This window comes from Phodopus roborovskii, unplaced genomic scaffold (genome assembly GCF_943737965.1).
Source record: "Phodopus roborovskii unplaced genomic scaffold, PHOROB, whole genome shotgun sequence".
Lineage (NCBI taxonomy): Eukaryota > Metazoa > Chordata > Mammalia > Rodentia > Cricetidae > Phodopus > Phodopus roborovskii.
Genome location: NW_026126514.1, coordinates 12425042 through 12436254, shown reverse-complemented (window position 1 = coordinate 12436254; position 11213 = coordinate 12425042). Strand labels below are relative to the sequence as shown.

The 11213-nt window shown below is 50.6% G+C and overlaps 2 protein-coding genes across 2 annotated transcripts; both read right to left on the bottom strand.

Moving 5' to 3' along the window:
• Positions 1–550: 550 nt before the first annotated feature.
• On the bottom strand, positions 551–3913 carry LOC127230744 (E3 ubiquitin-protein ligase RBBP6-like). The gene is given in 2 exon segments (XM_051196053.1): positions 551–1422; positions 1425–3913. Coding segments are annotated over 2 exon segments (3354 nt in total). The 5' UTR covers positions 3907–3913.
• Positions 3914–5903: 1990 nt separating this feature from the next.
• On the bottom strand, positions 5904–9260 carry LOC127230743 (E3 ubiquitin-protein ligase RBBP6-like). The gene has a single exon (XM_051196052.1). It carries the CDS (start codon positions 9258–9260, stop codon positions 5904–5906), a length of 3357 nt encoding a protein of 1118 aa, XP_051052009.1.
• Positions 9261–11213: the final 1953 nt, after the last annotated feature.

Below are 11213 nucleotides of genomic sequence, written 5' to 3'. Positions count from 1 at the left end.
AGTAGGGACTAGGCCCTCCCATCCTGCCTCTAGGTTAAGGGAGTATCCCCCTCCCCCCCCTCACATGGGTAACGGGCTGCCAGAGTCCTTTTGTGCACCAGGGCATACATGCTGGTGGCACTGTCAGATGTCCCTTCTCACTGAGGCCCATGTTCAGGGGTTCAGAGTCGGTCCAATGCTGGGGTCCCAGCGACCAGTGTGGGGGTCTATTAGCTCCCCCTGGTTCAGGTCAGCGGTCTCTCTGGTTTTCTGTAGCCTGGGTTTCCTCTCCACATTTCCTCATCACTCCTCCCTCTTTGCATCTGGTTTCCAGTTCGGCCTAGTGCTTAGCTGTGGGTGTCTGCATCTGTTTCCATCAGCTGCTAGATGAGGGCTCTGTGATGGTAGATAAACGTTAGTCTTCAATCTGATTATCGGTGAAGGGCATTTAAGGAGCCTCTCTGCCCATTGCTCGGGTTGTTAGTCGGGGTCATCCTTGTAGGTCTCTGGACGTTTCTCTCGAACCAGTTTTCCCTTCAAACCTACGACGGCTCCCTCTTTGATGGTGTGTCTACCTCTTTCTCTTTTTATTTCGCTCGCCAAAATCTCCATCTCTATTCTTTTCCTCCGCCTTCCTCTTTCTTTTTCCTCCCTTGTGAACAAGTGGTGTGCTTTTCTCAGGCTTCTTGGCCTTTTCATCCTCACCAGCCGGCTTTTCTGGCTGGATGTCTTTGGTAGAGTCCCTTGTCACCTTCTCCTTCTTGACTGGCTCTGTCTCGAGGTATCCCTTTACAGATTTAGAGTGGGCTCTTCTGGGCGTTCCGTTGACATCGTCATCCTTCTGAAATGATGGTGACGCTTTTGCAGAGCCGGTCTTTGCACCATCTTCCTTGGCGTTTTTAAGTGGAGGTTCGGACCAAGGAGCTTTTCCACGCTCCCCGTCTTCTTTGTCTTGGGGTCCTTTAGAAGGTCTTAAAACTTTTTCTTTCTTGGCTTGAGCAGAGCCAGCGCTTTTCCGTTTGGTCTCCTCACTCTTTCCGTTTGGCTTACCGTTTTCTCTCTTGTCTTTTTCAGATACTGATTCGCAAGTGACAGATTCTGCACCCATGGGTTCATCCCTAACAGGGGTAGCATCCTCTCTCCTTGGGAGGAAAACGAGTGTTTCTGTCTCAGTGTCATCAGCTCGTGATGACTCTCTGGATGTCCCGGAAGGCTCTAACAGCTCGTGGGCCAGGAAGCTCTCACTCTCCTCCCCCTTTCTTCCTTTTCTGTGTTTCTCGGGCTTGTTTCCTTTATCGTGGCCGGCAATGTTCTCCCTCTCCTGTGCTTCTGCATTATCTTTCCGACTGTGACTCTCTCTCGATGACAGCTTTTCTGGATAGCTGCCACCTAGATTTCTAGTTCTGTGACTTGGTCCAGCACGACAGTCGTCTCTGCGCCCCCAGGGAAGGGTGGATATCTGACAGTAGGAGGTTTAAGTCTGTCTGGAGAGAAGCCCCCTCTGTCAGCAGCGGGTCCTTTGTAGTACTTCCGGTACCACTCTCGGTATTCCCTCTCCGGTTCTCGGTGGTAGCGTTCTTTCTCAAAAGGGTCTCTACTTTCGACACTCGGTCCGGAACAGGCTTTAATGCCATAAGGGGGTGGAACTTCTCTGCATCTATTAAAGTACTGACGTTCTGTTTCTCCTTGAGGTCCATTCGGCTTCCTGGGAGACTGACCCCCAAATGCTTGAGGAGATCTTGCACGATGACGTCTATGTCTACGTGGAGGCGACCTTGACCCCGATCGGTGATCACCACGTCTGCGAGATCTGGACCGTGAACGATAATTGCGACTCTTGCCTCTGCCTCTCCTGGGGTATGGGGGTGATGGTGAAAGGGAGCGAGAGTGTGAGCGGCTGAAGGATCGAGAGCAATAGCCTGACCTTGTCAAGCCAGAACTTGACTTCAAGCAAGGGTATGGACTTCTTGAATACCATGAACCACTAGAGGGCGATGTAGACCCTCCCTTTAGTCGTGGTGGCGCTCTATAGAATTCTTCCCTGGTGACAGGTGGTGCTTGCGCGATAGGGAGGGCGTTTGAATGAGCAGTCTGAGCCCCCGACGAACCCCAAAGCGTTGATATGTTGGCGAGAGCTGCTGGGGACCCTGCAGGAGGAAACTGAGGAGAAAACTGTGCGGGAGGTACACCCGGAGGAAGAGGGAGCGCATCGGGAGGCGGCGCATACAAAGGAGGCGGTGGTACCGGTACAAAGACTGGAGTTGCTGGTAGTGATGGGTCTTGTGGGCCCTGGGATCTTTCGCTGTGGCGTCGCCCGCGGTTGATACTTCTGTAACAGTTTCTTTCCCCTCTTCTAATTGGCTGTGGCGGAGAAACCAGGTAGCCGAGTTTGTTGGAACGTCCCCAACCTGGTGGACCACCACCTGGACGAGCAGTATTTATTCTTACTGGACCAGTTGTGGGGATCAGCTGTCCACCTGATAGTGACTGTCCCAGCAACGATGGAGCTCCAAGGGCAGGCACTCGGTGACCCTTTGCTTCCACGAGTGCAGCACTTGCCATTGAGCAGGCTCCCTCCGAGTGTTCCCATGCGAGGGCAGCAGCTGGCGATAATTTAGTATCAGAATCCCGGACTGGGCCCTCTGACTTTTCCCAATGGACTGAGACAGACGCTGCTGCAGTTCCTTCGGGTCCTGGAGCTGGGGCAGGAGACGGATTTCCAGGCACAGGAGGGGCCAAGCAAGATGGATTTGAAGGGAACGACGACGCTATGGAGGGAGTTGGACGACGAGATGAGGAAGACGCCCCTGGAGTCATGGAAGGATCCTGCTGTCTTGATATTGGAGACCTCATCAGAGGCTGCGGGGTCCGCTGGGCGCGTGGTCTTGGTGGTGGTAATGGGCGTGGGGGTGGCCGTACCTGTTGTCGCAGTCTTATTGGATAGCCAGTCCCGTTTTTGAAGTTCTCAATAGCCTGCCGTAAAAACTTGTTGGCGGTCAAGGCGTCAGGAGAAACTTCGTTTTGCTGACACGTTGGACATGTATGGTCATCCGACTCCAGGAGTGCCGTCCGAATACACTCATCACAGTAACTGTTTCCACAGCAGGGGATGAGAGCAGCGTCAGTCATAAGGTCCTTGCAGATCAGGCACAGAAGCTCCTCTGGGATAGGATCATCGTCTGAAGATGATGACGATGACCGCTCCTCTGGCAAGAAGGGTGGCTTCTCTTTCTTCCCAATTGCATAGGCCTCTGCATCTATCTTTGGTATTGCGTATTTTCCAGTGTTCGTAAGCATCGCGCCTTTTATGCTGGGATCCTTCACTTCCATCATAAAACTTGTGGGAATTCCACTGCTCCTTTTGATCCTAAGGCCAGGTTCAAAGTCCTTATCCCTGTTTGTTGGGCAATCCTTAATATAATGGCCAGGCTTGCCGCAACGAAAGCAGGTATAAGATGGAGGTGGTGGACCGAGAGCTTTCTTCCTGTGGTTGACTGGGTCGTATCGATGGCCAGATTGCGCCATCATTGCTTGGATTTTATCTTCCTCGGCAGCATTGGCTTCAGCCAGGTTGGCCGTCCTTGTAAGCTGGGCCAGAGAAGTAGACGCAGGAGAGTCATCGATTGCTTTTGTAGTTCCCATCCCTCGTTCACTTCGACTTTTAACATAGGTCCTGCTTGTGGACTTCACACCTGCCGCAGGAATTCTTCTGACAATTACAGATGAATTTTTAGGAATTAGCGCATTATCCTCAGGATAGTCTTCTTTCGTCTGCGCGTTGCTGATCTGCAGATCGCTAAGGGTAGCTTTCAGCTTTTCTCTCCTCATAATCTTCTTCTTTAAGTCGCAGAGGGAGATATAGAGCCCATCAAAGGTGACGATGTCGTAGTGGAGTTTAGAGGAAAATTTATAGTGCACACAGGACATTGTGGCAAAGGATTCCTCCTGCTAGGCACCCTGCTGACGGCTGACGATTGCAGCAGCTCTGGGGCCCAGTGGTCTTGGCCTGAAGTTTGGGCCTGAAGGTGGCCCCCGGGGCTCCGAGGTAACTCTTGTCTACAAAGACCAGGCCAGGCCGGAAAGTCCAAGAATCCAGAAGTTGTTCGGTCCACGAGGCTCACAGTGTCTCCCTTGATCTTCAGGAGACGCTGGAGTCCCAAGGAACTGCAAGGTTCTAATGCGGGTGAAGGCGTGCACTTGCTAGCAAGGCCAGAGCAAGCAGACAGAAAGCAACAGCTTCCTTCTTGCACCTTCTTATATATGCGCCCAGCAGAAGGCATTATGCAGATTAAGGGTGTCACCTCCCACCTCAAGACCCGGATGAGAAGCTCCAATTCCGCCATTTTGAATTAAATTGACAACCAAGAAGAGGCCATCCTCTCTTACCCTCAGCATTTTTTATTTTGTTTTATTTTATTATTTTATTTCATTTTTGGTCTTTTCGTTTTCACTTTTTCTTCCTTCCCTCTTTCCTTCCTTCCTCCCTCCCTTCCTTTCTTTTTATCTGTCTTTCTCTCACTCCCTCCAACTCTCTGTCTGTCGGTCTGTCTTTCTGTCTTTCCTGCGTTCTCTTGAGGATGTTTTCTTTTTCATTTTTATATTAGGTTTTGCTGTGTTTTTTCTTATTTTTACATATCGATCCCACTCCACTCTCCCTACCTCCCTTTCCCCAACCTATCCACCACTCCCCCAGCTCCACCGGGTGGGTGATGACCTTGATCACATACACCTGGTACACCTGTTTTTTTGGTTGGTTTTTACCTCTCTATCCCTCACTCCCTCTCTCTCGTTGGTCTTTCAAGACAGGGTTTCTCCGTGTAGTCCTCATTTTCCTGGAACTCACTCTGTAGACCAGGCTACCCTCAAACTCACTCTGATCTATGTACCTCTGCCTCCCAAGTGCTGGAAAGAAAGGCATGTGCCACCGCTGCCCAGCCGGTGTAAACTTTTTACATTCAAATAATTTGGTTTTCATTTTTCTTTGTGGATTGTATATTGAGTACAAGTTTTTATTGTCATCCTTGGAATTGTACATTTCACTGGTTACAGTTCCATGTTAAACATTTATTTGGAATATACAGAGTAAGTGTCAATAAAGTGTTTGATAGAATTAAATATTCTTAACATTGCTCTTTGGGAAAGGAGAGAACCTTGGGGAGAATATTCTGGACAAGGAAATTTTATTCATATATTTATTTAGTTTTTCTCATTTTACATATTGATCCCAGTCTCCTCTCCCTCCCCCTCTCCCACCTTCCCTTGCCGCCCCCCAACCACCCTTTCATCCCATTCCACCACCACCCCACACACTCCACATGTACTGTGATGCCTTCCAGGAGGGGCCCTCTAAATCTGTCATGTCATCTGGAGTAGGGACTAGGCCCTCCCATCCTGCCTCTAGGTTAAGGGAGTATCCCCCTCCCCCCCCCCCCCCTCACATGGGTAACGGGCTGCCAGAGTCCTTTTGTGCACCAGGGCATACATGCTGGTGGCACTGTCAGATGTCCCTTCTCACTGAGGCCCATGTTCAGGGGTTCAGAGTCGGTCCAATGCTGGGGTCCCAGCGACCAGTGTGGGGGTCTATTAGCTCCCCCTGGTTCAGGTCAGCGGTCTCTCTGGTTTTCTGTAGCCTGGGTTTCCTCTCCACATTTCCTCATCACTCCTCCCTCTTTGCATCTGGTTTCCAGTTCGGCCTAGTGCTTAGCTGTGGGTGTCTGCATCTGTTTCCATCAGCTGCTAGATGAGGGCTCTGTGATGGTAGATAAACGTTAGTCTTCAATCTGATTATCGGTGAAGGGCATTTAAGGAGCCTCTCTGCCCATTGCTCGGGTTGTTAGTCGGGGTCATCCTTGTAGGTCTCTGGACGTTTCTCTCGAACCAGTTTTCCCTTCAAACCTACGATGGCTCCCTCTTTGATGGTGTGTCTACCTCTTTCTCTTTTTATTTCGCTCGCCAAAATCTCCATCTCTATTCTTTTCCTCCGCCTTCCTCTTTCTTTTTCCTCCCTTGTGAACAAGTGGTGTGCTTTTCTCAGGCTTCTTGGCCTTTTCATCCTCACCAGCCGGCTTTTCTGGCTGGATGTCTTTGGTAGAGTCCCTTGTCACCTTCTCCTTCTTGACTGGCTCTGTCTCGAGGTATCCCTTTACAGATTTAGAGTGGGCTCTTCTGGGCGTTCCGTTGACATCGTCATCCTTCTGAAATGATGGTGACGCTTTTGCAGAGCCGGTCTTTGCACCATCTTCCTTGGCGTTTTTAAGTGGAGGTTCGGACCAAGGAGCTTTTCCACGCTCCCCGTCTTCTTTGTCTTGGGGTCCTTTAGAAGGTCTTAAAACTTTTTCTTTCTTGGCTTGAGCAGAGCCAGCGCTTTTCCGTTTGGTCTCCTCACTCTTTCCGTTTGGCTTACCGTTTTCTCTCTTGTCTTTTTCAGATACTGATTCGCAAGTGACAGATTCTGCACCCATGGGTTCATCCCTAACAGGGGTAGCATCCTCTCTCCTTGGGAGGAAAACGAGTGTTTCTGTCTCAGTGTCATCAGCTCGTGATGACTCTCTGGATGTCCCGGAAGGCTCTAACAGCTCGTGGGCCAGGAAGCTCTCACTCTCCTCCCCCTTTCTTCCTTTTCTGTGTTTCTCGGGCTTGTTTCCTTTATCGTGGCCGGCAATGTTCTCCCTCTCCTGTGCTTCTGCATTATCTTTCCGACTGTGACTCTCTCTCGATGACAGCTTTTCTGGATAGCTGCCACCTAGATTTCTAGTTCTGTGACTTGGTCCAGCACGACAGTCGTCTCTGCGCCCCCCAGGGAAGGGTGGATATCTGACAGTAGGAGGTTTAAGTCTGTCTGGAGAGAAGCCCCCTCTGTCAGCAGCGGGTCCTTTGTAGTACTTCCGGTACCACTCTCGGTATTCCCTCTCCGGTTCTCGGTGGTAGCGTTCTTTCTCAAAAGGGTCTCTACTTTCGACACTCGGTCCGGAACAGGCTTTAATGCCATAAGGGGGTGGAACTTCTCTGCATCTATTAAAGTACTGACGTTCTGTTTCTCCTTGAGGTCCATTCGGCTTCCTGGGAGACTGACCCCCAAATGCTTGAGGAGATCTTGCACGATGACGTCTATGTCTACGTGGAGGCGACCTTGACCCCGATCGGTGATCACCACGTCTGCGAGATCTGGACCGTGAACGATAATTGCGACTCTTGCCTCTGCCTCTCCTGGGGTATGGGGGTGATGGTGAAAGGGAGCGAGAGTGTGAGCGGCTGAAGGATCGAGAGCAATAGCCTGACCTTGTCAAGCCAGAACTTGACTTCAAGCAAGGGTATGGACTTCTTGAATACCATGAACCACTAGAGGGCGATGTAGACCCTCCCTTTAGTCGTGGTGGCGCTCTATAGAATTCTTCCCTGGTGACAGGTGGTGCTTGCGCGATAGGGAGGGCGTTTGAATGAGCAGTCTGAGCCCCCGACGAACCCCAAAGCGTTGATATGTTGGCGAGAGCTGCTGGGGACCCTGCAGGAGGAAACTGAGGAGAAAACTGTGCGGGAGGTACACCCGGAGGAAGAGGGAGCGCATCGGGAGGCGGCGCATACAAAGGAGGCGGTGGTACCGGTACAAAGACTGGAGTTGCTGGTAGTGATGGGTCTTGTGGGCCCTGGGATCTTTCGCTGTGGCGTCGCCCGCGGTTGATACTTCTGTAACAGTTTCTTTCCCCTCTTCTAATTGGCTGTGGCGGAGAAACCAGGTAGCCGAGTTTGTTGGAACGTCCCCAACCTGGTGGACCACCACCTGGACGAGCAGTATTTATTCTTACTGGACCAGTTGTGGGGATCAGCTGTCCACCTGATAGTGACTGTCCCAGCAACGATGGAGCTCCAAGGGCAGGCACTCGGTGACCCTTTGCTTCCACGAGTGCAGCACTTGCCATTGAGCAGGCTCCCTCCGAGTGTTCCCATGCGAGGGCAGCAGCTGGCGATAATTTAGTATCAGAATCCCGGACTGGGCCCTCTGACTTTTCCCAATGGACTGAGACAGACGCTGCTGCAGTTCCTTCGGGTCCTGGAGCTGGGGCAGGAGACGGATTTCCAGGCACAGGAGGGGCCAAGCAAGATGGATTTGAAGGGAACGACGACGCTATGGAGGGAGTTGGACGACGAGATGAGGAAGACGGCCCTGGAGTCATGGAAGGATCCTGCTGTCTTGATATTGGAGACCTCATCAGAGGCTGCGGGGTCCGCTGGGCGCGTGGTCTTGGTGGTGGTAATGGGCGTGGGGGTGGCCGTACCTGTTGTCGCAGTCTTATTGGATAGCCAGTCCCGTTTTTGAAGTTCTCAATAGCCTGCCGTAAAAACTTGTTGGCGGTCAAGGCGTCAGGAGAAACTTCGTTTTGCTGACACGTTGGACATGTATGGTCATCCGACTCCAGGAGTGCCGTCCGAATACACTCATCACAGTAACTGTTTCCACAGCAGGGGATGAGAGCAGCGTCAGTCATAAGGTCCTTGCAGATCAGGCACAGAAGCTCCTCTGGGATAGGATCATCGTCTGAAGATGATGACGATGACCGCTCCTCTGGCAAGAAGGGTGGCTTCTCTTTCTTCCCAATTGCATAGGCCTCTGCATCTATCTTTGGTATTGCGTATTTTCCAGTGTTCGTAAGCATCGCGCCTTTTATGCTGGGATCCTTCACTTCCATCATAAAACTTGTGGGAATTCCACTGCTCCTTTTGATCCTAAGGCCAGGTTCAAAGTCCTTATCCCTGTTTGTTGGGCAATCCTTAATATAATGGCCAGGCTTGCCGCAACGAAAGCAGGTATAAGATGGAGGTGGTGGACCGAGAGCTTTCTTCCTGTGGTTGACTGGGTCGTATCGATGGCCAGATTGCGCCATCATTGCTTGGATTTTATCTTCCTCGGCAGCATTGGCTTCAGCCAGGTTGGCCGTCCTTGTAAGCTGGGCCAGAGAAGTAGACGCAGGAGAGTCATCGATTGCTTTTGTAGTTCCCATCCCTCGTTCACTTCGACTTTTAACATAGGTCCTGCTTGTGGACTTCACACCTGCCGCAGGAATTCTTCTGACAATTACAGATGAATTTTTAGGAATTAGCGCATTATCCTCAGGATAGTCTTCTTTCGTCTGCGCGTTGCTGATCTGCAGATCGCTAAGGGTAGCTTTCAGCTTTTCTCTCCTCATAATCTTCTTCTTTAAGTCGCAGAGGGAGATATAGAGCCCATCAAAGGTGACGATGTCGTAGTGGAGTTTAGAGGAAAATTTATAGTGCACACAGGACATTGTGGCAAAGGATTCCTCCTGCTAGGCACCCTGCTGACGGCTGACGATTGCAGCAGCTCTGGGGCCCAGTGGTCTTGGCCTGAAGTTTGGGCCTGAAGGTGGCCCCGGGGCTCCGAGGTAACTCTTGTCTACAAAGACCAGGCCAGGCCGGAAAGTCCAAGAATCCAGAAGTTGTTCGGTCCACGAGGCTCACAGTGTCTCCCTTGATCTTCAGGAGACGCTGGAGTCCCAAGGAACTGCAAGGTTCTAATGCGGGTGAAGGCGTGCACTTGCTAGCAAGGCCAGAGCAAGCAGACAGAAAGCAACAGCTTCCTTCTTGCACCTTCTTATATATGCGCCCAGCAGAAGGCATTATGCAGATTAAGGGTGTCACCTCCCACCTCAAGACCCGGATGAGAAGCTCCAATTCCGCCATTTTGAATTAAATTGACAACCAAGAAGAGGCCATCCTCTCTTACCCTCAGCATTTTTTATTTTGTTTTATTTTATTATTTTATTTCATTTTTGGTCTTTTCGTTTTCACTTTTTCTTCCTTCCCTCTTTCCTTCCTTCCTCCCTCCCTTCCTTTCTTTTTATCTGTCTTTCTCTCACTCCCTCCAACTCTCTGTCTGTCGGTCTGTCTTTCTGTCTTTCCTGCGTTCTCTTGAGGATGTTTTCTTTTTCATTTTTATATTAGGTTTTGCTGTGTTTTTTCTTATTTTTACATATCGATCCCACTCCACTCTCCCTACCTCCCTTTCCCCAACCTATCCACCACTCCCCCAGCTCCACCGGGTGGGTGATGACCTTGATCACATACACCTGGTACACCTGTTTTTTTGGTTGGTTTTTACCTCTCTATCCCTCACTCCCTCTCTCTCGTTGGTCTTTCAAGACAGGGTTTCTCCGTGTAGTCCTCATTTTCCTGGAACTCACTCTGTAGACCAGGCTACCCTCAAACTCACTCTGATCTATGTACCTCTGCCTCCCAAGTGCTGGAAAGAAAGGCATGTGCCACCGCTGCCCAGCCGGTGTAAACTTTTTACATTCAAATAATTTGGTTTTCATTTTTCTTTGTGGATTGTATATTGAGTACAAGTTTTTATTGTCATCCTTGGAATTGTACATTTCACTGGTTACAGTTCCATGTTAAACATTTATTTGGAATATACAGAGTAAGTGTCAATAAAGTGTTTGATAGAATTAAATATTCTTAACATTGCTCTTTGGGAAAGGAGAGAACCTTGGGGAGAATATTCTGGACAAGGAAATTTTATTCATATATTTATTTAGTTTTTCTCATTTTACATATTGATCCCAGTCTCCTCTCCCTCCCCCTCTCCCACCTTCCCTTGCCGCCCCCCAACCACCCTTTCATCCCATTCCACCACCACCCCACACACTCCACATGTACTGTGATGCCTTCCAGGAGGGGCCCTCTAAATCTGTCATGTCATCTGGAGTAGGGACTAGGCCCTCCCATCCTGCCTCTAGGTTAAGGGAGTATCCCCTCCCCCCCCCTCACATGGGTAACGGGCTGCCAGAGTCCTTTTGTGCACCAGGGCATACATGCTGGTGGCACTGTCAGATGTCCCTTCTCACTGAGGCCCATGTTCAGGGGTTCAGAGTCGGTCCAATGCTGGGGTCCCAGCGACCAGTGTGGGGGTCTATTAGCTCCCCCTGGTTCAGGTCAGCGGTCTCTCTGGTTTTCTGTAGCCTGGGTTTCCTCTCCACATTTCCTCATCACTCCTCCCTCTTTGCATCTGGTTTCCAGTTCGGCCTAGTGCTTAGCTGTGGGTGTCTGCATCTGTTTCCATCAGCTGCTAGATGAGGGCTCTGTGATGGTAGATAAACGTTAGTCTTCAATCTGATTATCGGTGAAGGGCATTTAAGGAGCCTCTCTGCCCATTGCTCGGGTTGTTAGTCGGGGTCATCCTTGTAGGTCTCTGGACGTTTCTCTCGAACCAGTTTTCC